This window comes from Thunnus thynnus, chromosome 15, assembly GCF_963924715.1.
Source record: "Thunnus thynnus chromosome 15, fThuThy2.1, whole genome shotgun sequence".
In the NCBI taxonomy this organism is placed as follows: Eukaryota; Metazoa; Chordata; class Actinopteri; order Scombriformes; family Scombridae; genus Thunnus; species Thunnus thynnus.
Window position 1 is genome coordinate 30,535,167 of NC_089531.1, and position 27,920 is coordinate 30,563,086.

Below are 27,920 nucleotides of genomic sequence, written 5' to 3' on the forward strand. Positions count from 1 at the left end.
AGAACTAACTGAGCGAGTGTACACAAAGTCACATAGTGGAGGAGGGGCCAAACCATTTAAAATTTTATAAACTGGGCACAAGCTTGAGAATAATCTAAAATTCTCAAAGCTCAGCAAATTGTATTTTTCCAGTAACCTACAGTGATGAAAATGCATTGACTTTTTGTCCAGAGTTTTTAGAGTTTGTTTGTATAAGGACTCAAGACGTTTATGGCTGTTTCTCTAGCCTACCCCCAACATGTGATGCAATAAGACATATGGGAAGGAATCATAGCATGCATAAATATCTTGGCTGCATCCAAAGAGAGAAAGTTTCTAATATCTCTAAAATTTGCTAAGTTGTACTTTATGGTTTTAACTGTTTTTTTTTAACATGTTTCTTAAAGTTGGATCCAGATATTTAAAATCAGTAACTATGTCTGTCATTTCACTTTTGATGAAAATATCAGCATTAGGAGGCTGTACCATGGTTTTAGAGGAAAACATACCTTTTGTCTTGTTTACATTCAGACTCAGACATGATTGATCAAGCCAAATGTGTGATCCTTTCCAATGCAATTGTTACAGCTAACTCAGCTGTTTTTGCATGTGTGTACACAATGGCGTCATCTGCATACATTTGTAGTTCTACATCATGACGCTGTTGAGGGAGATCATTAAAATATAGACTAAATAATAGAGGACCTAACACTGACTCTTGTGGAACACCCACTGTGCACTTCATGTTACTGGACAGTGTTTCACCAACTTTTACACACAGTATCCTATTAGATAAATATGCAGAGATCCATGCCAGTGCTCTAGATGAGAAGTTAAATTTAGAGAGGAGCTCAGTGCATCATGGGAAGTCCCCCAGCAGTCTAGACCTATAGCAGCATAAGTAGGGGTTGGTACAAGGCAAGCCTGGTCAGCCCTCAATATAAGCTTTATCAAAAAGTAAAGTTTTAAGCCTACTCTTAAACATAGAGAGGGTGTCTGCCCCCCAGACCGAATCTGGGAGATGGTTCCGCAGGACAGGAGTCTGATAGTTGAAGGCTCTGCCTCCCATTCTACTTTTGGAGACTGTAGGAACTACAATCGGGATAGTTTTAGTAGGATAATAGGGTACTATGAGCTCTTTGAGATATGATGGTGCTTGAGCATTAAGAGCTTTGTAGGTGAGGAGAGGTATTTTAAGTTCAATTCTGGATTTTACAGGAAGCCAATGCAGCAAAGCTAAAATGGGAGAAATATACTCTCTTTTTCTAGTTTTTGTCAGCACATATGCAGCCACATTCTGGACCAGCTGGAGAGCCTTTAGAGACTTGTTTAGGCAGCCAGATAATAAGGAATTGCAGTAATCCAGAATAGAAGTAACAAATACGTGGACTATTTTTTCTGCTTCTTTTTTAGAAAGGATGTGCCTGATTTTTGCAATATTCCGTAAGTGAAAAAAGGCAGTCCTTGAAATTAGTTTTATGTGGGAGTTAAAGGACATATCCTGATCAAAGATAACTCCCAGATTCCTTATGGTGGAGCTGGAGGCCTTGGCAATACCATCTAGAGTAGCTATGTCATTAGATAATGTGTTTCTAAGGTGTTTAGGGCCAAGCACAATAACTCCAGTTTTTTCTAAGACTGCAGGTCATCCAGGTCTTTATGTCTTTAAGGCATACTTGGAGTTTAGTTAACTGATAGGTTTCATCTGAATTTATTGATAAATATAATTGGGTATCATCTGCATAGCAATGGAAATTTATGAAGTGTATATATTACCTACAGGAAGCATATATAAGGTGAATAGTATTGGTCCAAGCACAGAACCTTGTGGAACTCTGTGTCTAACTTTTGCGTGCATGGAGGATTCATCATTAACGTGTACAAACTGAAATCAATCTGATAAATAGGATTTAAACCAGCTTAATGCAGTTTCTTTAATGCCAATTAAATGTTCCAGCCTCTATAATAGGATGTGATGGTCAATTGTATCAAATGCGGCACTAAGATCTAACAAGAGAAGTCCAGAGAGAAGTCCTTTGTCTGATGCAGTCAGGAGATCATTTGTGACTTTCACCAGTGCTGTCTCTGTGCTATGATGCACTCTAAATCCTGACTGAAAATCCTCAAATAAACTATTGTTATGTATAAAGTTGCATAACTGACTAGCAACTGCTTTCTCAAAGATCTTAGAGAGAAATGGAAGATTAAATATAGGTCTATAGTTGGCCTCAATCATCAAGAGTAGACTTTTTAAGAAGAGGTTTAATTACAGCTACTTTAAAGGACTGTGGTACATAGCTTGTCACTAAAGACAGATTGATCATATCTAGTAAAGAAGTGCTAACTAAGGGTAAGACTTCCTTAAGCAACCTAGTTGGGATGGGGTCTAAGAGACAGGTTGATGGTTTAGCTGAACAAATCATTGAAGTTAGTTCAGAAATGTCGACTGGAGAAAAACAGTCCAAATGTATGTCAGGATTTACAGCTGTTTCTAAGGTGCCTGTGTTTGGGGAGAAAACGGTGCCTGTTGAGGGCAGGAGGTGGTTAATTTTGTCTCTAATAGTAAGAATTTTATCATTAAAGAAGCTCATAAAGTCATTACTACTGAGAGCTATAGGAATACATGGATCAATAGAGTTATGACTCTTTGTCAGCCTGGCCAAAGTGGTGAAAAGGAACCTTGGGCTGTTTTTATTCTCTTCTATTAATGCTGAGTCTTAGACCAATTCTGATAACAATTCAGAGTATGGGCCAGGAGGACGGTACACTATAACAAACAGAACTGGCTGTAAAGTTTTCCAGGTTCGTTGAGAGAGACTAAGAAAAAGGCTTTTGAATGAGTTATAATTAAGATTAGGTCTAGGGTTGATAATTAGGCTTTAGTTGAAAATGGCTGCAACTCCACCTCCTCGGCCAGTGTCTCAAGGAATATGAGTATTAATGTGACTGAGGGGAGGGGATTCATTTAGGCTAACATATTCCTCATGACATGATATAAAAGGCATTAATGCATGACATCATTACTTTCTCCCATCACTATTACAGATATAAACACCCTGCGGAACACACACAAATAAATCATACTAAAATAAAAAAGGCACACCAGCTCCACCCCAATTCCTTCTGCATTTTCTTATTTATTTATCTATTTAATTATTTAATTTTAACTTTTCTGTTTGCCCCTCTCCTCCACTCGTCTGATCAGCCATGCCTTCCTGGCTGGGGTGCCCTGGTCTCCTGTCCTCTGGGGTGGTGTGGGGTGGGGTGGGAGTGGGAATGGGATTGGAGGTGGGGAAGGATGGGAAGAATCTCTCTTCCCACAAGAACAGGCTCTCTCCCATTGGTTCTGGGGGCTGTTCAGGATGGGTGGGTGGGCGACGTGGTGCGCCCTCCAACAGCCAGCTTCCTCCCCAGGGTCTGGAGGTTGCTAAGGAAGGGAATAACCCAACCCCATGCAGAAATAAGCAAAAATCCAAACTCAAATTCAGAAGAAAAAGAGGATTAAAAAGAAAGGGGAGGAGGGAAAAAAGCAAAGTCAAAACATTAAACACAAAGAAAATATTATGAATTGGCTGTACCTGGGATATCTTTTTTCAATTTCCCTATTTATTCCCCCCTCTCCATTTTTTCCCCTCTCTTCCCTTTTTTCCTCCCCCCTGCTCTTCCTCACTCCTTCCTTGCTTCGCCTCTGGGGGCGGCGGGCTGGGGCGCCAGTGAATGAAGACATCACCAGCCTCCCCTACCTAGATACTTCAACTTATTTATTCTTTTTTAATTCAAAATTTCTCCATTCCTCTCCCTTTTTATTTATTTTTATTTATTTACTTGTTATCATTTTTTTAACCACTGGCCCCAGTTGCTCTTCTACACTTACATACACACTCACACCTACACACACAGAAATCAGACTGCCCTACACCTGCCCTAACACACACATTTCATATCATAAGTACTAACATCTGAATTTTTCTTTTCTGCTGTTACCACTATAAGTCCTCAATGCATATTTGTCTTCTCACGCAAATCCTGTCATGTCTTCCGTTGGATTACATTCTGTCTTATTATGTCTTGTACCATCTGTTTTGTCTCATCTCACTAAATTAAAAAAAAAAAAAAGATTTTTATGAATGACTCCTCTTTTGTTTATTTTAGATTTAACTGATTTAAGTGGTCAGGGAACAGACGCAGTCTCTATTTGGTTTTGGGTGGGTAACTGCTCTGATGGAAGCACAGAGAAGCTTGTAGGACTGCAGCTCTGCCTCCACGTCTCAGCTCTGGGTTGTCATGGTTTTGGTCTGGTAATAAACTCCGGTCTTGCTCTGTGATGGTGATTTGACAATGCCTGATGAAGATCTTTGGTAGATCGAACTGTTGCTCAATTAAAATTGCTGGGAGCTACGAACTGTTGCTCAATTAAAATTGCTGGGAGCTACTCGTACAGTGTGTGGATCTTTTTTCTGATCTTTGCTTTTAGTGTGATTTTTGATCAAGCACCTGTGAAAGTTTTTTTGGATGTGCGTGCTCTACATCCTCTTTGTCTCTGTTAATAAACTCAGCCACATTTCTAGATATCAGAGCAGCTCCATCCAAAGTGGGATGTATGCCGTCTCTCCTAATCAGACCAGGTCTTCCCCAGAAAGTCTGCCTGTCTATGAAGTCCACATCGTTTGCTGGACACCACTTTGACAGTCAGTGGTTGAATGATGACATGCAGCTATACATGTCATTACTGGTCAGATTTGGCAGGGGCCCAGAGAAGACTATGGAGTCTGACATAGTCTTTGCATATGTACACACCGACCATTAATTTTAGTGACCTCCGATTGCCGCAATCGGGAGTCATTCCCGTTGACATGAATAACAATTGTACCATATTTACGCTTATCCTTAGCCATCAGTTCTAAATTTGATTCAATGTTCCCCACTCTGGCCCCAGGAATACATTTTCATGGCTGTACAGTAGCTAGGTAGCCAGTTAGCTTTTTAGGATGATGACATTCCTATTTGTAATCACACCTACAAATTTCTGATTGGTGGATTGTTTCTCCACACAGTTGAAGCAGCTGTAAGTAAGTGCATTTTCATCCACTTTTTTATTTGTAGTTTCAATTTGTGTGTAAAAAGAACCGTGAGTGAAAAAAAAATCTCAAAATATTGCAAAAGAGATTTTAAGTTTGGCTGAAGCAGAAAAGTTGGTGTATCAATAAAAGTAAAATGTGACGAAGAAGACTTAGTGAATAAATAATGACGTACGTGAAGCATGTGACTTAAACGTTACTGAAGTTTCCACTGAAGAGAAGAAAACATCAGATCTGATGAGGTGCGATGAGGTGACTGTAACATTCGTCAAATTAATACATGAAACAAACACAAATTTCATATTTCCATCACAATTTCCACATGGTTTTCTGTTTGAGCATAGACTGCCGCCGTTTTACATCATCCTGTTATGCCCCCTTCCTCTGTAATGGTTTGATTGAACCGACTGGCAAATTAGCACCACCAACTGTTTATCTTGATGAATTAACCCCTGATAATCATTAGATTTTTCTTTCACCAATATTCTAGAAAGTTAAAAAATGTGCGCTACATTTGGATATAAACCTAGCTAGTGAGCCCACCAGACCTATCTGAATCACTATACAAATGGGAGATGTGAGTCAGAGGTTAAAGTCAATTCTCATTATTTGTCAGCATTACAGAAGCCCTGCAATCAGTACTCTGATATGTGAGCTTTCAAAGCAACATGACACATGACTCATGACAACATACTGTATAACAAACAAAGTGGAGCAGCTGTCACAGGCCGAATCCAACCAACAGGGACACAATGTATACAGTGTGTGGGTTGTTACTCTTCACCTCCAATTTGTGAAATAGATGTATAAACTGTATTAATAGCTTTGAACTCCTCACCAAACACATTTTCAGTTTTTTTTAATCTGTTCATGCTCAGAAGAACAGACCTCTCTAAACATGTATGAGAGGGAGATATATTGAAACTCTGTGAGCAGAGATGTCATTATTGTCATTCATTTTTTAATTGCTAAGATATGGTTTCAGGTTTTTATGCTGCACTTTTGCTGGATCATAACTTCTGTGTCATTCCCTCTATCTGCCTATTCCCACCTGAGCTTTACTACACACTGCATACCAACACACACCCACGCATGCACACACGTGCGCACACACACACACAGAATATATACACAGTTAATCGCGCTGTGACAGTGTGTTTTTTAAAAGCATCTCTCTGATTGGTTTGAGCTGCTCTGCATTGCATTGGATCCTCACTTCAAAAGCCTGGAGTGGTGGTGGTGGTGGTGGTGGTGTGGGGGGAGGGGAGGTGTTGTTGAGGTTGGCATGACAACAGTAACCAAGACAACTGCGGTTCAAACAAAACAGATTTGGCTACGAGACAAAGGCAAGATCATGCACCTTCTATCATTGCACAAACAGGAGCAGATGGATGGCTGGACGATTTTAGTTTGTCCGTGTGAGAAAGCCATATTGAGAGCAGTTGGCCAAATGAAAGAAGTGCTGGCTGGAGCACTCATCGATCACAGACCTCTACACCACTCCACCTCTCTGCCAGGCCAGCTGCACATCCCACTGAACATGCTCTGATAGATCTCCTGCTGATCGCAATCCAGCACTGCAGGCTGCCATGTCTGAGAGGCAAAAAGAAAAAAAAGAAAAAAGCCTGCGTCAAGCAGAAAATTTCTCAAGCTTTTTCCTGAGATCTGGTGAAAAGATTAAATATCTGTCCGAGCCATGTGGTGCTAAAAGTAGAGGACAGGTCCCAAAGGTTCAGAGTGGGATGAGGATGGGGTGGGGGGCAGATATAGAAGCTACAGTATCTCATTTGAATGTGTTGGTGATTTCCCCTGAGTGCCAGGGTTAATCAATGAGTCAGCTGCAAGGAATGTAGCTCCAGATTACTGCCGGTCTGCTTTACAAACCAATTTATTTCATTCAGGACTGAGGAGGGCAGCTTTCTCCAAGAAGCTTGTTACCAAGCATGTTGACTCAGTGTCATTAGGTGAGAGGAGCCAATCCAACACATGCCTCAGCAGCCTCCTGTAACTACAGGGGATTGGATTTTTCCCTCAGAGACAGGATATGACTGTTTCAGGGGCTGGTTGCTAGGTAACAGCTTGGATCCAAGTTTATGTCCTGTCAGCTATTGATGTTGGCAAACACTGAAACAGGAAATTAAGTGAGACCTGTGTTGAATGTTTATGATTTGAACTGAAATGGTCTGTGACCTTCATCATGACCCTGACGGGGGGGGGGGGGGGGTTCACTTCCTTTTGCTCCTCTGCGAAATAACTTCAACTTTGCTGTTACTGTAATTATAACTGAAACTTGCAAGTTCATTCAAAAGGCGCTAAGTTGCTTTTGCTTTGCAATTTCAGTAGGTGGTACAGAAAATTTACCCTGCTGTATATGTTCTCCTTTAGGTAACCTGAGCTTGTCATATGATGGAGACTTATTTATAAATTTGTGACAATAGGTTGCTTTTTATTACATAGAATTCCATTGTTAACATAATTTAAATTCCTCAATTTATTTGTAAGGAGATCTGAACTATAGTGGTATTATAGCCATTGTGTATATGTTTCCATTTTTCAAAAGAAGATAAAGTTGATTTTGGACATACATATTTGTAAAAATAGTGTCAAAGCTGGAGCCACTAAGTGGGTGTTTCCCATGACACCTGTAATGTAACATCATCATAATGGATAGATCCACAGGGATAGCTCAGGGGTAGTTCTGCAGTTACCAGGAGGGTATGTGGAAAGATTGTGTGTAAATAAAGAAAATAGAAATTAGGCTTTGCTAAAATATATATATATAGCCTCATATTTGGGTTTACAAGCAAAATAAATAGATGATGTGGGGTTGATCTTTAGTATATTTATTTTCACCAATAACCAGTAATTTCCCAGCTACAATAGTGGCTGTGGCTCAGGAGGTAGAGCGGGTCATCCACTAATCGGAAGACTGGGGGTTTGATTCCCGGCTCCTCCAGATTGCATGTGTCCTTGGGCAAGATAATGAACTCAAATTGCACAAATTGCTCCTGATGGCTGTGCCATCAGTGTATGAATGTGTGTGAATGGTTAGTTCCCCCTGATAGGTAGGTTGGGACCTGTACCCTGTACCCATTCAGCGTATGAATGTGTATGTGAATGGGTGCATGTGACACATAGTGTAAAAGTGCTTTGAGTGGTTGGAAGACTAGGAAGGTGCTATACAAGTACAATCATTTACCATTTACCAAAAATTATTGCACAAACTTCGGCCTCAAGCAGCATTGTTAAGAAATGTAATGGAGGTTGGAACAAATGAATTCTTAAAACAGTTGAGTTTGCAGTGAGGGACTCTGTATCGTCTGCCCAAGGGTAGAAGCTCTGAATGAAGGATGTGAGAGGGGTCATTTACTATCCTCTGGGCTTGCCTAAAAACAGTTTGTTGGTAAATGGACTGCAGGGTCTGGTAGTCACTTTTTCTAATTACCTTCATGGCCGTGTGTACCAGACAAGCAAGTTTAGTTTTTAGTTTTGCTGTGACGTTGCCATACCAGAATGACATCCCATATCTGACTAAACTCTCTAGCACTGCCTGGTAGAATAAAAACATGATGCTTTTGTCCACCCCATATACTCTTAGTCTGCATAGAAAATACAATCTCCGCTGTAGACGAGAACACAAGCTTTCAACATGCACAGACCAACTAAAAGTGTCATCTAAGTGAACTCCAAGATATTTATATGAGCTGACCTGCTCAATGGGTCGTGTATGACAACAGGACTATGGTCCCCTACTGATCTTGGATCTAAGACCAACTCTTTAGTTTTATTGACATTCAGAGTGAGGTGGTGAGCATCACACCATTGCCAAGTTTTCAATTTCAGAAAAATAGGTTAGGTGGCTGTTTGTACAGTCATTAGTACAGAGTGTAAAAAGGACGGGGGAGCTCACACAACCCTGTGGCGCACCTGTGCTGATCAATTTGCATTCTGAGAGGGTGTTATTGACTCTCACCTACTGTCTTTGATTAGTTGAAAAGGAAAAATACCACTTGATTAAAAAAGGGTAAACGCTCATCTGCCTCAGTTTAGAGATGAGCAGATGGGGTTGCAGTGTGTTAAAAGCTGAGCTAAAATCAATAAATAAAATCCGTGCATATGCTTTTGGGCATTCCAAGTGCTTGACAGTGGAAGTGGGTGATGCTGTTGGTGGCATCATCAGTACTTCTCCCCTGCCTATAAGCAAACTGATATGGATCAAGTGCCAAGTTGACCTCTGCCTTAAGCACGGATAACATGTATTTCTCAAAACTTTTCATTATAATCGAAGTCAGGGCCACAGGTCTGAAAATCATTATTATCACCTGGACATGGTTTTTTAGCTACAGGAACTATGGTCCACAGAGCAGGAACAGTGTGTGAGTCCACAGACCGCTGGAAGATGGGGCACCAAGCTGGAGTGAGCTCTTCTGCACATGCCTTTAAGAGCAGTGCAGAAATGCCATCCAGGCCAGTGGATTTTTTAGTGCACACATGTTTGAAAATAGACTGAATCTTGACTGGATCAATTATAATCCTACTGCTAACATCAGTTAAGATAGTTCCCATGACATTATTAGATTGCACAGTGAAGTCATGGTTTTCAAACCTGAGAAAAAAGTCATTTAGTTCATTTGCCTTCCCCAGATCATCATCAGTACTGAGGCGTTTCTTGGTGGTGTTCATATTTGTAATAGCTTTCATAGAGTCCTACAGCTTTTTTGAATCCATTGACATAAAAGTCTGCTCTATGGTGTCCCTGTGATGCTTTCTGGCTTCCCTCAGCCTCTGGTTGAGTTCTCTTTGCACCATTTTCAGTCCTGCTATGTCATTATTTTTAAAAGCTAGCTTTTCCTGTTAATATAATCCTTACACTCTTGGTTATGTAGGGTTTATTGTTGGGATACACAATAATGTCCTTTTTGGTAACCACATTGTCTGCACAGAAATGTATGTAGTCTGTTATTGCTTCAGTGGCCTCATCAATCTCCAAATCAGAGAATGTGTCCCAGTCTGTGCAAAGGAAGGATCCTTTGAGTGTTTCTATGCTGTCCTTGTCCCACACTGTCACTGTCATAGTTTGTGGTTTTCTTGTAAATCGGGTTTAACTGGACAGTATTATGGTCAGAGTTTGACAGTGGGGGCAGTGGTTTTGCAGTGTATGTTTTCGTAACATTTATCTAAGACTCTGTTCTGTCATGTGTCGCATGTCACATATTGTTCAAATCCGGGGAGAGATAATTCCAACTTGCAATGGTTGAAATCCCTGAGAATCACAATCGGGGCTCCAGGTGTACGTTGCAGTTGTTGGTGGACACAGTCTGCTATTCTGGTAGCAGCTCTCGCTGGGGGGGGGGGGGGGGGGGGGGCATACACAGCACATATTAAAACATTTCCAAACTCCCTCAGTAAGTAGTGGGGTCTCAGAGACAGGCACAGCAGCTCTACGTCAGCTGTGCATACAGTCTCTCTCACAGTGTCATTTCTACACCAGCTGTCATTCACAAACAGACAGACCCCGCCCCCCTGGTTCTCCCCTGACAGCTCTGTTCTGTCTGCTCGGATGAGAGAGAACCCCTCCAGCTGAATGAGGGAGTCTGGAATGTCTTGATGGAGCCACATTTCTGTGAACACCATCACGCTCGATTCCCTGTACTCAAAGCAGACTATGCTGTTCGCACGGAGCTCCTCCATTTTGCTCCTCAGCGATCTGACGTTGCTGAGTAACAGCGGGGGTCTGTTCCCTCTTCTCCGGAGACACTGCCATATTCCGCCTCTTCTGCCTCTCTGTCGTTGTCTGTATCTGGTCGGTTGTATTTTCAGATCATCAGGCAGATCAGCCAGTGGAATCGCTCCCATAGGACGGAGGGAAATTAGTGCGTTTGGAGTAACACACTGACAGCTTCGTCTCCTTGCGTGTCTGAGCTGTTTGATAAGTCGCCGACAGTTCCCAAACAGTCAGTGCCAAGAGTAATCTATGTGCAAAAGTCGCCATGGAGATCAATCCAACATGAACTTGTTTCAGTCACATGACACAGACCAGTAAAAATAAGACGATCAGACAATTAAAAACACTTAAAAAGACATAAAAATGGCACCAGCAGCACGAGTCCGGGTCACCAGCAGAGCAGCGCCGCCAGAAGCTTGAGCAGGATACAAACCTAGTCCTTTAGTTTCTGGTTAGTTAGTGAGGTCGTCTATGTGCAGCCACATGAGGTAGTTTACTGAACTTGCCCAGTTGAGTAAGCCGGGTGCTGGAGAGAGCAGCACCATTTTTTTATTTTTGTGTGATAGCCTTGGGGTGGCCCATGGCGTGCCCAGGTGCATCACTGAAGATAAACAGATAAAGTAAGGTAGTAACCTTGAGTTAGGGAGCTGGGTTAGTTTTAGAGCAGGAGGTTAGACATGTCACAATCCTGTGTTAAGAGTAGTATACGGCTGCCTATGATGACCTGTGTGAGGCTTGCTTGTGTGTGAATGAGTTGTAGTGAGGATTTGGGGCTTCGTGTTGAGCATTCATAGTAAAGCTGTCACTTGTGTAACCCTTATACTTTTTGTGAGGCTAGTAATTTAGAAGCCATTCTGGATCATGCTCACTTTTGCTTGTGTGAGTTTTGTCTGTGTAACGCTTTTGCAGTATGCACATTGTGTGGTACTTCAAGGGGTATTTTGTACTGAGGGTACTTTAGTTTAGGTGACAATTTCCTGAATGCTTATTTGTGCTTGTGAACTGTGATTTGCTTGTGGCTTATAGCCACCATTCATACAGCTTTTGTAACCCCTTTTGGAGTCTCAACGGAGACATTTGTGGTTTATTTGTAGTGGATGAAATATTGCTGATAATACTAACTGACATTGTGTGGTTTAGCAGGCTAGTGTATTTAACTTCAGTGTGTATGCTACTATCTGGTCACTCATAGAGTAGTATTCACTTTTTTGTTGCCATTATGGCATTTGAGTTGGACAGGTTTGTTAAAGATCCTGACACTCAGCAACTCTTAGGTTGCACAAAGAAAGATATTCGCTCTGTAGCAGACCATTATGGTATTGGTGTTGAGGGCAATTTAAGAAAAGATGAATTGTGTACAAAAATCATAAATGGTTTGGTTGAACAGAAAAAATTTGAGTTGCCCAATGAGCAGACTGATGCATCCTCTGAGGGAGACCAGGAGGAGCAGAGTGAGTTGTGGCAGAAGAAGCAAGAAGTTACTGAAGACAAAGCTTCAGGCTTGAGGGAGCTAGAGCTAAAGCTGCAGTTTTGGAGACTGGAACTAGAGATTGAGGCAAAGGCAAGAGAGCAGTCAAGGCAGCATGAGCTGGAACGTGAAAAACTGAGACTTACACATGAGAGGGAACTCAAAGAGATAGAGTTAAAAGCTCAGGCAGGAAGTAGAGCTACTAATACATCTGTTGCCTATAGCAAGCTCTAAATTTGATGTGGGTAAAAACATAAATTTGGTCCCTCCTTTCAATGAGAAAGATGTTGAAAAGTATTTTTCACACGTTGAGCGGTTGGCAACCACTTTGGAGTGGCCAAAGCACAACTGGACATTGCTCTTGCAGGTAAAGCTCAGGAGGTGTACTCTGCACTAACTTTGGATGAAAGCACTGACTATGATGCTGTTAAAGCTGCTATTTTGTGTACCTATGAGCTAGTACTAAAGGCTTATAGACAGTGCTTTTGTAGCTAATCCAAAGATGAAAAGCACACCTATGTGGAATTTGCCCGAGAAAAAGAAATTTTGTCTGATTGCTAGTGCACTTCACAAAAAGGGGAGACAAGAGAGCAGTTGCAACAGTTGATTCTGCTGGAAGAGCTAAAAAATTGTGATCTAGAGGTGGTTTCCACTTATTTAAGTGAGTAGAGAGCAAGAACTGTAGAGGATGCTGCTGTACTTGCTGATGAGTATGTTTTGGCCCATAAAGTTACATTTACTGACCAGTTCCAGCCTGAGACTAAAACCCATACACTCCCTTGGCGTTCTCACTTTTCCAACAAAGTTCCTGGTGGTAGTTCTACTCCTTATGCTCCTGGTAGTAAAGCCTCTAGTTCTAGAAATGGAAATTTAGATAGGGCTTGTTTCTACTGCAAGAGGCCGGGTCACATTGTAGCTGACTGCCCTGTTTTAAGTAAGAAGCAGAAACCTAAACCTGTGGCCTTACTTGGTTCTGTGCTCTGCCAGCTCCCTGATGCTGACCCTGAGCAAGAGCCATGCTGCTCAGATAGTTCTGAACCATCAGGCTTTGAACCATTTATCATTGACAGCTTTGTAGCGATGTCTGAGTCTGACCGTGCCATACCCATTCATATCCTGCGGGACACTGGTGCATCCAAGTCTATACTCTTGCAAGAAGTGTTACCCATGTCCGAGGAGACTTTCCTTGGTGGTGATGTATGTCCTTGCATACTGTGTATTTGAAGTGTGGTTTGGTTATAGGACTTGTTCCAGTGGGTTTGCGTCCCTACATTCTGGTTGAGGGGGTCCTCATTTTAGGCAATGACCTTGCTGGGAAAAAGGTGTTTCCTCCACCAGTTGTGACAAACAGCCCTGTGCCTTCTTAACAGTCTGACCACAGTGATCCAACACCTGAGACACCTGTTTTTCCTGCTTGTGTTGTGACTCATGCTCAGGTTCGAAAAGCTGACTCAACCTTTCTGACACCTTTATTGTTGATCATCCAAATACAGATGAGGCAGAGCTGGTTGCTGCTTGTGCAGTTAAGCCTGAATGTGAAAGTGGCAAAGATAACTTATCTGTTGCCCCTAAAGTTGATTTGACATTGTGTAACCCCGGTGTTCCTGCTGAAACCCCATTACAGCTAGGTAGAGCAGAGCTAGTGGCATCACAGAGGGCAGATCCTTCATTGGCCAACGGCTTTGTAGCTGTTAAGCTGAAGGAAGAACTGCTATCTGTCCCTGTTGGTTTTTATGTGGACGGTGATGTGCTCATGCATAAGTGGACTGCTTTTCCTGATGGGTCTTACTGGAGCGTCACGTACCAAGTTGTGGTTCCCTCTGTGTACCACTCACAGATACTGAGCTTAGGTCACAATAATGCTATGTCTGGTCACTTGGGGATTAGAAAGACCTACCATCAAATACATCATTTCCATGCTATCCTTTTCATTGGTTGGTAGATGTAGGTTGTAGCAGCAGTCATGTTGTGAGATGGTTATCCTAAATTTAGGACACTACTTTTGGCCTGGATTAAAGGCTGCTGTAGCTGAGTATTGTCTTACCTGCCATGTATGTCAGCCAGCAGGGAAACTTAACCAGGTGATTCCCTCAGCACCCTTACAGCCTATTCCTGTAATGGAAGAACATTTGAGAGACTTGTCATAGACTCCGTAGGCCTCCTTCCAAAGTCAAAATCTGGTCATCAATACCTTTTGACCATCATGTGTGCCACCACTCGCTACCCTTAGGCAACATCTCTGCGCACTCTTAAGGCTGAAGCAGTAGTCAAAGAGCTTGTGAAATTCTGTACTACTTTTGGCTTGCAGAAAGTCATCCAAACAGATCAAGGAAGAAACTTCATGTCCAAGGTATTCAATCAGGTGCTAGAGGTTATGGCTGTGAAGCATGAGGTTTCCAGTGCTTACCATCCTGAGAGCCAAGGAGCCCCAGAGAGATTCCACCAGAGCACATGCTACGCACTTACTGCCTTGAACATGGTCCAGAGTGGGACAAAGGCATACCCTTCCTGTTGTTTGCAGTGTGTGAAACTACAAGGGTCACTGGGGTTCAGCCTTGCCAAGTTGGTGTTTGGCCACACAGTCAGAAGCCCCTTGAAACTGCTGCGAGAGCAGCTACTGGCAGATACTCCACCTAATGTCAATGTGCTTGACTATGTGAGTTCCTTTCAAGAGTGTCTCCATCACAAAGCCAAGCAAAGTAGCCAAGCAGGCCATGGCAAAATCTCAGTCTAAAATGAAACGGCAATTTGACACAAAAGCTGTGCAGCACTCTTTCCAACCTGGAGACTCAGTACTGGCTCTTCTGCCAATACCTAGGTCAGTGTTACATGCCAGGTTTGTTGGGCTTTATGTTGTTGAGAAGAAGCTGAGTGACATGGATTATTTGATTTGTACTCCAGACAGAAAGCATAAGTCTCGTGTGTGACATATCGATATGTTGAAGTTATATGCTGCCTGGTCCCAAGAGAGACAAAGCCCCTCAAATGAAGTGAGTTGTGTTGCTGCAGTTTCAGTTGTTTCCACTTGCCCTGCTGATGATGGTTTGACCAAGGACAATGCGCCTGCTCTGGGTACAAATCTAGACTCATGTGTCCTATCTTTCTGACTCTCAAAGGGAGGATGTTCTTCAGCTGATACGTGGTCATCTTGCTTTGTTCTCAGATGTACGCACTTGCACAAATATATTGCAGCATGATATTGACATAGGTCATAGTGCTCCAATCAGGCAGCATCCTTATCATGTGAACTCATGAATTAATGCAGAAAGAGGTTGAGTACTTGTTAATCAATGGTCTTGCAGTTCCCAGCACCAGTTCTTGGAGTTCACCCTGTTTACTGGTTCCAAAGTTTGACTTGACTCCTAGGTTCTGCACAGACTATTGGACAGTTAACAGTGTAACCAAACATGACTCTTTCCCTCTTCCCCGTGTTGAGGACTGCATTGATAGGGTAGGAACAGCTTGTTATGTGACAAAGTTAGATTTGCTTAAAAGTTACTGGCAAGTTCCACTGACACAGAGAGCCTCTGACATCTCTGCTTTTGTCACTCCTGACAACTTCCTCCAGTACACTGTAATGGCATTTGGCATGCGTAACGCCCCTGCCACCTTTCAGTGACTCATGTGGACAGTGTTGTCTGGTGAAGCTAACTGCACGGCCTATTTAAACAACATTGTAGTGTATTCACCTGAGTGGGAGAGTCACATGAATACTCTCCCGACTGTTTTCCAACGCTTTGAAAATGCCTCACTGAACCTGAACCTGAGTAAGTGTGAGTTTGCAAAAGCCACCATCACTTATCTTGGCAAGGAAGTAGGTCAGGGACAGGTTCGCTGTCTTGCAGCTAAGATCAGTGCTGTTACTGAGTACCCAGCTCCCACCACCAAGTGCCAGCTAAGGCGTTTCCTAGGACTAGCAGGTTACTATAGGGCTTTTTGTCCTAACTTTGCTACTATTGTTTCTCTCCTGACTGACCTTGTCAGTCCTGTTAGGGAGTTGGTGTGGGACTCCAGATGTGAGCAGGCCTTCCAAGCTGTGAAAGCTGTCCTGTGCATTTCACCAGTTCTTGCTGCCCCCAACTTTGCTATTCCATTCAAGCTTGAGGTCGATGCTAGTAGTACAAGTGCTGGAGCTGTTCTGATTCAGGAAGACTCAGCAGGCATTGATCACCCCGTCTGCTATTTTTCCAAAAAGTTCTTGCAGACCCAGTAGAACTACAGCACGACTGAGAAAGAAGCTCTGGCTTTGCTGTGGGCTCTACAGCACTTTGAAGTATATGTTAGTTCTTCCGTGCAGCCTGTTGTTTAAACAGACCATAACCCTTTGGTTTCCCAACATCACATGTACAATAGCAACCAGAGGCTAATGCGTTGGGCCAACATGGTTCAAAACTACAACTTGGACATCCTCCATAAGAAAGGCCAAGAAAATGTTGTGGCTGATGCCCTGTCACATGTGTACAAATAATGTCACATTTAAGTACCATCTTTATGGGGGGGAGTGTTACATCCTGTTTTATTTTAGTGTTTCCTGTTGATCCCTTTAGGTTGATCATCTGTTGGCAGGCACCTGTGCTGATTAGTGGGCTGAGTCTATATCAGGTCTTTGTTCAGCTGTTTGTTTAGCAGCTTTTTGTTCAGCTCTCTCTCTCTCTCTCTATCTTGCTGCAGAAGCACCTTTGTGGTGCTAGGTATCTGGTCTTCATTTATTCATCCATTTCATTAATTTCCTTTATAAACTCATATGTAGTAAATTCCTACTGGTGTTGTGTCCATTATTATGTTTGGTATTTGAGCCAGCCATAACAACCACATGCTGAGAGCAAGAGAGCATGAAAACTGGTAACAGAGTAGCCAAAATGCATAGCCAAAAGCCGTGTATAAATAGTTTAAGCCAGCTAGCAGGTAGCTAGCTATGTCTGCATTTCATGGGTCCAGATGTCGTGATGGGTGGATGACCAGACTGTCAAAACTCACAAAAATGTGTAGATCTGTAATCGCAGCACTCTATATGTTACACTGTGATTTGAATCCTGACACAGAGTAATGTAGAAGTCACAGAGTAACATACAGAGTGCAGATAGCATTACTCAGTGGGAAACAAAGTCTCAAGCTTCTTAAGCCTTGTATTCACTGTGCGATTTTGGGCTGTCTGAGACAAAAGATGACCAATGTGAAAAAAATGTGGCAATATCTTTGGTCATGGCCCCAAATTCTGACAGCGTCAGAAATTTAGGATAACCATCTCACAACGTGACTGCTGCTACAACCTACATCTACCAACCAATGAAAAGGATAGCATGGAAATGATGTATTGATCAATGTGACACTGGCACTAAACTCAATGATGGAGGTCAAAGCCGGACCCAACCGGTCAAAGCAGATGGCCACCCACCATGAGCCGAGTTCTGCTTGAGGTTTCTACCCATTAAAGGGGAGTTTTTCCTTACCGCTGTCGCCAAGTGCTTGCTCATGGGGGAATTGTTTGGTCTCTGTAAATTAAAGAGTACAGTCTTGACCTGCTCTATGTGAAAAGTGCCTTGAGATGACTTTTGTTGTGATTGAAAATGAGCAAAATGAAATGTTTGGGATTTCAACAAAGAAGAAAATCTTGTTGATCTGTGGCAGCAGAGGCTTTGTTTGTCTGTGTTCTCCAGCTGTTATCATGACTGCACCAAGAAGGACGTAGCATGGAAAGCTTTATTCTTGCTTAGCTTTATTGTTTACCACTATAGCGGCGCAGATGGATGATGCATGCCGATGATGTTTTCTTGTATACTGACTTGTGTCATAGCCTACGATTCACTAGGTGGGATCATCACACAGTTACATCAAACTTTATGTCATACCCAAGTTTATTCCATATCAAACAGTGAGGCTTGCAAAAAAATAAGACTGCTAAAACCCACAGTCTATATGCCATTAGAAGATATGTCTGGCGATTATCTATATTTTTCTCCTTGTCAACTAATCTCATGTTTGGATCTAAACCAACAATGAATTAATCCACTTACAAGTATTGTGTGTGTATCCAAAGTCTGATTTATCTTATTCCTCTGTGCCGTAGACATCTGCTGTTGTCCAAAAACTATGGACATTTTCCTTCACCATAAAGTCTATGGTCACAGTAGTTTGTTCAGAAATAGCTGCTAAGACTAATAACAGCAATCATGTTTTCAATCTCAGGAGAGTATTTCTGTGTATGGCAGGCACCACTGTGAAAACACGTTGCCATATTCTGCTCACTAGCCTGTTGTGCTACGTTGTAAATTTCTCAAAGAACTTCAGTACAAAGTCAAGATATGGCACAACAAGTTAGCAAACCGCGTTACTGTACAAGTGAAATGGTGTCTACCTTATTTGGCCAGGCTGCTAATCAGAACAAGTTGCAATTTCATTTCACTTCATTATTCAGGCTGACATCATGTTCATGTTATCCGATTTCTGTTTGAAAAAGGGGAATATTTTTCCAGTCATTAGCTCTAGATGTATCTCTCTGGCTATCTTCATTATCAGTTGACACAAAAGTTGAGGCAGCATTTGCTAGAGGCAGTTGATATAATGTTTTTAATGACAATGGAAGGTGTTATTTCTGTAAGTTGACTTAAAATGACTTGTACAGCTGCGTTGATCTTGTCACTTGTCCCCATTTCTCTGTCACTATTTTCTTGAATGTAGTTTATTGTAGGTAGATAGCTAGGTATGTAGGAAGATGATGCTTCCTCCACATTTCAGCACACAGTTTGGTCCGTAATGAAAACTGTGTAGAGCACAAAAGCCTCAAATTGCATGTCTTTAATTAGCAGAGGTGTGTACACACACAGAGTGCTCCACAATCACAAACCAACTTTCATGTATTTTGCTTCTTTTGCTTCTCTAGTATTTCACATCTATAGCATAATCTACTGAAATGTCCATCAAAATAGGCTACAGCTTACGTGTTAGATTAATGTCTGAATCTTACAATAATGTCATCACTGAATGTGTCCGGGATTTCACAGAAACATCAGTACTGATATTCTATTTGGTGCCCACAGTGGGCTGTGTGTCACAGCTGGCTGCAACATCACACAGCTGAAATGATAAGTGCGTCTCCGAACTGAGAAAGAAGCTGTGCACATTTACAAATGTATGAATACCTAATTACCATACAAACAAATGGCACAGGCGCACCATGACACTATTTGCTTAGCAAACTCTGAAGCAGGAATACACTGAAATAATGTGTTGGTTGTAGCCTTTGAGGAATAAATCCTAAATATATTTACATCAAATACAGATGTAATTTAGAGTTGAGTCTTCATGTCATTTCACACATTTTTCTGACTGTTTGAATCATTCAGTCTAGCTCAGTCTGGTATGAATCCATATTTGACGTATATTTGTACCATGTTTGATTCTGTGTCATCTGCAGTTTGATGTAATAACATATGCCCTCAGTGAGAGCTGAGAAATGTGTGCTTTATTATAACTAAAACTTGCCAGATCATACAGAAATTTGCGTAATCATTGTCTTCTTATCTATAATAAGGGCAAAAATTATTTTTAAGTCAAGAGTAAAGCTGCAATGATTAGTCAATTCATTGATTAGTTGCCAACTATTAAGTTAATCACCAACTATTTTGATAATCAATTAATAATTTTTGAAAATTCTTTGATTCCAGCTTCTCAAATGTGAATATTTTCTGGTTTCTTTAGTCCTCTATGACAGTAAACTGAATATCTTTGGGTTATGATAATTTGAGGGCATCACCTTACCTTACCTAATTGACAGTTTTCTCCATTTTCTGACATTTTATGAACCAAAAAACTAATAAATTCATTTAAAAAATAATCAACAGATTAGTAGCAGCCCTAATCAAGAGTTTTACATTTTTGCTTTGAGTGGTCCATGTGGAGTAATATGACATAATGACACATGATAATGACAATGACAAATTGACCCCCCACAGTCAAATTCTCAACAGCCATCCAAACATGGCCTACTGTCTCTCTGTTAAATGATAAATGGTCACCACACCTTCACAATTATCATTTAAATAGCTTATTGATTTTCCATTGACTATAAGTTGTAAATGGAAAGCGAGGAGCAGCATTTGTAATGTGTGGATCAAGATAATGGCACTTGAGTGGTGGGTAAATGTTTTTCCTAGCATTCACACAGATAAATGCTGTGTCTGCCTCTCCAGACGAGCCTGTCAGGACTCAGGTTGAGGTGACCTTGAGACGTGTCTCACCTTGGCTCCCTGGCTGTGGCTCTGCACTGTGTATCATTATATGTAGCATCTGCACTAATGTGTACAAGGTACTGCTGACTGCTGCCTAGCACAGTGTATTTACCATATATACTGTTTTTAACGACTTCTTCTAGTGAGCTGTGCATTATTCCCGTGTGTTCAGTTTTCCTACACACTCATTCATTCCATACAGAACAGTACATACATATAATACACACACACACTACATATACCTAACACATAGAACATCACAGTTAGTCCAGTAGATCCCACAAAACTACAAAGTATCTGCAGGTTCCTTTAAAAGGCTTTAGAGCCCTTATGGATAGAATTCTGAAATATTTGATCTTGGCTATCCCCCAAGTTAGTATAAAAAAACACATATCAATGCATACCACTTATAGCAACACATAGATTTTCACCTGTATTGTTTCATTTTTCTGCAAACTCATGCTATCAGAGTAATTTGAAAGATGTAATCACATACAAACTCAACTCATAGTGGCTTTAAAACAAGACTATGTAACTTGACAGAATTCATAAGCAATAGAATTCGCCCTTATTCAGTACACTTAAGGGATTTGTAGCTACAACCTAACTTGGTCTGATATGACCACTGACTTAAACAATTTGGCTAATGTTAGCTGACATGAATAAACAGATAGATATTGCTGTATAACTGACTGAGTCAGTTCACAGATTTTATGCTGTTCTTGTGCGACTGTTACTCTATGTTTTAGCATTTACAATTATCTTGTAGTTGTCAGTTAAAGCCACAGAGACCACTATTAAGCATAAGTCACATAGGCTCACTTCAACAAAAGTCTTTATGAAATTACATTGTGACGTTAAATATTTTTACCCAAACCTGGGCAAGCATGTTATTCCACTTTTCTTATTATTCATTGTTGATATTATAGATGATGTATTTTCATAATAAATATTATCTCAATTAGTTATATTTCCTTCCTGCACTTTAGGTTTGGGACAGTGAGTTTGACCCACATGCATGTCCACAATTTGCTTGGTTCCAGACTTCTGAATCACTGCCAACATCTCTGATTTCTTTGAGTGATTCAGATACATTTGGTGAGCTCATTGACAGCTGTTTCCACCAGTTGGAGAAACAATCAACTAATCAGAGCTTTGTAGGTGGGATTAAGAATGGGGACATCATCTTATTCTTAGCTAGCCAGCTATCTATCTTGAAAAATAGAAAAAAATGTAGCTGTACATGTGGCTCCCCTGAAATGCAGCATGTATTATTTGACACATTTCTTTCTTTCTTTCTGAAGTGAACCGTGAAGGCAGTCACATTCTGTCCTTACAACAATAGAAAATTCAATCAAGACACAAGCTGACATGAATTCAAAAGTTTTATTTGACAGTCTTTGGCGTTGACCCCATCGTTTAAATGGATGTATAGGAATGGAGCCCTATAAATAGCATCCAGTTCCCCAGGGATCCCCCCAGGGGAGCCATAGACAGGGCCTTGAAAGTGGTGGCGGTGCAGTGTTGGGGCAGTGGGGAGGTGTAGGGGTGAAGCTGTAATGCAGCGTAGACTGCAATGACAGCAGAGAGAGATAAAACAGGTAAGGTGGTTTAAATATTCTTTGGCTAAGATAATCATTAGATGATAGAAAAGTCAGTGTGCAGAACCCAGTGAAATGATTGGATAATAGTTAAGAGGCGGAGCTCAGTGTGATGATGAAATAGGCTGACATTTGTCTTCCTTCTTGAACTTGCACTAAAAGCTTAATATATTTGAGTGGGAGAAGAGAGTTAGCTTATTTGTCAGTGTTACTAATGATATCATACTGGTTAGCTAGCAGTGACAAAGATCTGTAAAACAAACAACATTACAACAAATGCAATGGGATATTAAATATGACATAATTCATCTCCATGAAATAAAGAAGACTTGAGTCAGATACACCCTCACTCTGTCGCTAGTTTCTTTTACAGTGATTAAATGTCTGTGACTGTTGTGTGTACTTATCTCCTTAGCAAGAACATAGCAAACAGATCATATACTGTGCTGTAGGTAGTTTGGACACTGAAGCTATTGTGTCAAAGTGAGCTCATGTATTCAGTCATGTATTTGGTACATGCATTAATATTTTTTGATGTGAAACTTTTCAATCTGTGAATATTTTTTTTTTTAAATCTGTTTAGTATTTAGTGCTGATCTGTGCTGTATCAGAGTATAAGCTTTGTGGTACTTTATATATGTATGTATACTAAGAAAACACATATTCATTACGAAACACAAAGAAGGAATTTCATGCTAAACAGGCTGTAACTTTAGAGGATAGTGACTCAATTTAGCTGACTCAGATTGCTGCAGCCTCATATTAACTTCAATGGAACGTAGGAATGTTTTTTGCACAGAATGAGGGCTGTGGATATTGTCCCCCATTTCTTACAGTGTAGTCACATTCCAGGGAATAGCTTAATGGCCAGTATACAATTACCAAGATCCATTCCCATGTACATATTGACATGTCAGTATTGTATTAAGACAGACTTGAAAAAACCTGAACCTATCATTTAATTTAATAGCAACAGCTACTGCAGCTTTTGTGCTGACTGAAAATGTTGTCAGTGAGATGGGTACATCACCTGCTACAACAAAACAAAATACATATACATACAATACCTGACAATCACAGAGTATTGGGCTTTATCTCACTAACTGTTCTTGGTAATATTTTTCTTATTCTGTCATAATTTCAGACCTCTCTTTAGCTATGACCAACTGCAAATATTGTGAAATCTCTTGTTTAAGTGATATATATATAATCATCCTCTTCCAGACGGAAGTGTTAAAAATGTCTTTTCATTGTGAAACCTATGGTCACCTTGCATATCCCACATACTTGTGGACTTGTTATTCATCTGATGTTGTCATATAATACATGTATACTCTATTAGCTCTTGAAGGTCACTGGGTGCATTGTGTTTCTTTAACTGACTGCCCTGCTATCTCTGTGTCCACAGTGTGATCCAGGGGAAGCCACCAAGCTGCTGTATGACCTTCTGTACACGGAGCCCATTAAGATCGTTCTGATGCCGGGATGCAGCTCCGTGTCCACCTTGGTGGCCGAAGCTGCTCGCATGTGGAACCTCATAGTGGTAACAACCTTTTTCACCTTGCAGTTTGTGGCTCTTCAACAGAAAGTTGTCATATTTCAGTAATGCTGATGTTTGTTGCAACATCAATAGTGTGGCCACTTCATAGAAGGTATTCCTAGGGAAGAATGTGGTACATGGTGATGTAACAAAAAAAGAAGAAGAAGAATTGGGTAGTTAGTATGAGCAGTGAGCCATCATGGCTAACAGGCAAAGAAGAGCCACTGGTGAAACACTGGTGAAAAGGAAAGAATTAAGGCTGCCCACACAATTTAGTTCACAAGTGATCTCTGGGTACTGAGTGTGAAAACAACATAAAGAACACTTAGCACCAAAGGTGGAAACAAAATACAAAAATAACACCATTGGAAGGTACTCTTAACACCAAAGATAAAGAGCCAAAAACATACATTTGAAAACATTAAACCAGGGCATGTCACAATAAGATTTCACGGTCAGTTTAGGAGAGTAAACAATAGAATACTGATTCATACAGTCACTCTGCATGGCAATAGGTTTCACTTCACTGCATTAGGAATTAAGGGGGCACCATTCACCACCACAGCGAGGAGGAAACCCAGCTTTTCTTTTCTTTGTCGAACCTTGTAGTTCATTAAAGTGACTTCAAATAGGAAAAAGGTGCCATACATTATTCAAAAACTTTATTTTGCAGGATTCTTAATTAAATTTAAAGGTACCCTGTAGAATTATGTTTACATTTAGTGTTTCTCACCAAAACACATTGTGTGCATTGTTGAGGTCTAATAAAGTTGAATCCATTTCCTTCCTCATAAAACTGCTTGCTAGTAGTCTTTGTCTTCTCAACCTTTGCTGACACATTGCTACATTTACTAGTGTGTTACCAACTGTTGATCAGTGATAGCAAGTTAAAGGATAGGTTCTCAATTTTTGAAGTGTGTCTTAAAACAACAGTCAGGTGCCCATATGAACACTGAAAGAGGTTTAATCATTCCTCCTGTTCATACTGGCTATTAAAAGATACCCTTCAAATGTGAATGATGGGACCAAAATCCACAGTGTGTCCATACAGTCATTTTAGGCAAAAATGCATTTAAAAGTTGATCTGAAGCTTATATGAGGCTTCAGCAGTCCAAGTTAGTCATATCAAGTGGATATCTGCCACATTTACAGTCTTTTTAGCATTAAATTCCCTCTTTGTGTTTCCTCGGACAATGTTTCCCTGCTGAGCTGTGGTGGAAGTAAAGTAACAAAAAAAGCACCAGCAGAGGAGAGCAGCACTGCTGGTCAGACGGCAGGCTGACATTAGTTTGATAATCACCAGCCAGCTGGACACCAGTACAATATGCATCAAGCTTAAATAAGTTTAAAGATAGTTATTGACCTGCTGGATTGGTGTTGATTGCATCAAGCACTGTAATCAGTGGGTTATTTTAAACAATAAGAGCACACAGCCCCCACACTCCTGAAATCTTTATTTACTCTTCATTTACTCATAGTTAGCCCTTCACTTTAATGTCAACAGATAACACTGGATCAGAATTTTTGTTCGCTGTGACAGGTGCTTTTGTCAGTGACACTGTTTGTCTTTCTTATCAAATCTATACACATATTCACAGTCTATGAATGTTGTCTCATGTTAGTGGAAAGTGATAGTTAAGAGGACAAATATCAGAACGAGAACATTATACTTTAATTACTGAGTTATAAAACCATTGAGGCCAAGTGTTTGGGAGCTGTACTCCCTCCAGATATAACGTGTATTTTTACATGAGCTTTTGAATGTAATTCTTTGTATTTCAGTCTTTATACACACTCAGTTTGTATTGTTTGTTTTCCAGTTGTGTGAATATATTAACATTGGATAGATAACTGTGACCTAGGAAAACTGAATGTTATCTCAGAGATGAAAACATAGGCAACAAATGGGAAAAGGAAAAGACATTTTTTCCACAAGACAGCACACCTGTTCAATGAACAGTTTCAGGATTTCATTCACTTTTTTGTTTGTACTTACCACTCAGTCCATGATCAGTGTGATGCTTTTACCAGATTCTGTCCAGACAAACCTGTCAGCATTTGTTTTGCCCTACTACTAACTACTACTTGCCTTAAGATAAGTCTGTCCAACAGTTTGCTCCAGAGTGAGAAATCTCAACAACTACGGGCCATATTTACCAATATTCACAGTATTCAGATCCATAATGGTGGGGGAGACTCCTCACTTTCACCTGAAAATTTTGTTCCATGAAAAGGTATCTCAAAAATCAATGGCCAGATTTAAAATCTGTTGTGATGGTCCCCACATTAATTCCTCAAGTTCCACAATGAGGGCAGTATTTCCACTTGTACTAAGCATATTCCTGCTCCCCAGAGGATGAATCCTTTCCATTTTGGACCAGTACTCGTTGTAGCCTAGGTGGCACCATAGGCCAAATCCTGAATGCCCCCTCCTCAAAAAATAATAAAAAGAGAAAATATTTAATTTTATTAAATATTTCCTATTGTTTTTGAAGGGATTATTATTATTATAAGCACAAAAGTACCAGGGGCCCAGTCGTCCCTGGCACTGTAAGTGCGAGGAACCTATTGATTTTGAAGGGATTATTATTATTAAGGCCTGAGCATGAAAGTGCCAGGGGCCTAGTGGTCCCTGGCGCTGTAAGTGTGAGGAATCTATTGATTTTGAAGGGATTATTATTATTAAAGCCTGAGCATGAAAGTGCCAGGGGCCCAACGGTCCCTGACAGTGAAAGTGTGAGGAACCTATTGTTTTTGAAGGGATTATTATTAGGGCCCGAGCACAAAAGTGCAAGGAACCTATTGTTTTTGAAGGGATTATTATTAGGGCCCGAGCACAAAAGTGCGAGGAATCTATTGTTTTTGTAAGAATTATTATTAGGGCCTGGGCATGAAAGTGCCAGGGCCCAAGGGCCCCTGGCAGTGAAAGTGTGAGGAACCTTATTTTTGTAAAGATTATTGTTATTATTATCATTATTATTATTCCCCCACACCATTGCATTTCTTAGGGGCTTGGGATGCTCAAACACTCACAAAAATTGGTACACATGTCAAAACTGGCGAAAATTGTTAAAAAAAAAATCGAAAAAGTGCTGTAGTGACTGGGCTCAGGAGTAGCCAGCGGGCTCCATTGTGCCCCCAAACACAGGGCCATTTGGGAACAAAGTTTCTTTGAAGTTCATGAAATTTGGTGAGTTCATTGATCTCATCATTCTCAACATAATACATGTTTTTTCATTTTTTTTCACCCAACAGGTGGTGAGCCATTTTGGATTTCATGTGTCAATTTTATAATTTAACAGACACATGTTTGAGGCCTTCAGGATGTGTGAAAACTCACAAAACTTTGCACCCATGTTCAAATTAGCAAGTATTGCAATTAGTATCAAAACTGGGCTTGGGCATGGCACATCAGCTATATAGTCCCCCCTAATTACTTTTAGCATTTTTGAGATGCTAGGGGTGCTCAAAAACTCAAGACACTTTGCACATGCATCCGAAGTGGGGTAATGTACTAAATTTGAAACACAGATGTATCATCCCCAGACTTAGAAAAAGTCTCTTGGAGCCATACCCTAAGTCCAACAAAAAGTCAGCCATTTTGAATCAACTTTGCAATTTTTTCCACAAAGTGACAGTTGACAACTATTGACAGGGCTTGTATTTGAACAAACTGCCCTAAATATGTTTTCAAGGCAAATAATTCCTGTCAGTGTGTGTATGATTTGGACCAACTTTTTTATAACACAGTCTATGTCTGTGGAGTCAGGGCAAAATCTGCAGTAATTTGTAACTCAAACAACTAGTAAAATGGGGTTTGGTGATTTGCTTAAAATAAAAAGATGTCCACAGATCTTTGACAGAGTTAAGGATGCATAAATAGAAAAATAATCAGTGTACTGTGTGATCTGAAACTGTACTTGTAGAGCGCCTTTCTAGTCTTCCGACCACTCAAAGTGCTTTTACACTACGAATCACATTCACCCATTCGTACGCTGAATGGGTACAGGGGCTACCATGCAAGGTCCCAACCTGCCCATTAGAGGAAATCTGATCATTCACACACTGATGGCACAGCCATCAGGAGCAATTTGGGGTTAAATATCTTGGCCAAGGACACATCGACATGCGGACTCGAGAAGCTGGGAATCGAACCGCTGATCCTCCAATTAATGGACAACCCACTCTACCTCCTGAGCCACAGCCGCCCCCAAATCAGCCAATAAAATTAGATACTGCTGGTACAGCATACATGCCTACAGCTGTGCAATTCTGAGCTCTTTACCGTAATTGGATAAATG

General features: G+C 40.9%; 1 protein-coding gene across 1 annotated transcript in view; it reads left to right on the top strand.

Annotated features, from left to right (window-relative positions):
- Positions 1 to 27,920, top strand: part of LOC137198518 (gamma-aminobutyric acid type B receptor subunit 1-like) — a 127,803-nt gene that overhangs the window by 12,430 nt on the left and 87,453 nt on the right. Inside the window, exon 2 of the mRNA XM_067612403.1 lies at positions 23,488 to 23,622. Within this exon, the coding sequence (XP_067468504.1) occupies positions 23,488 to 23,622 (135 nt within the window). The remainder of the gene's footprint in view (positions 1 to 23,487; positions 23,623 to 27,920) is intronic.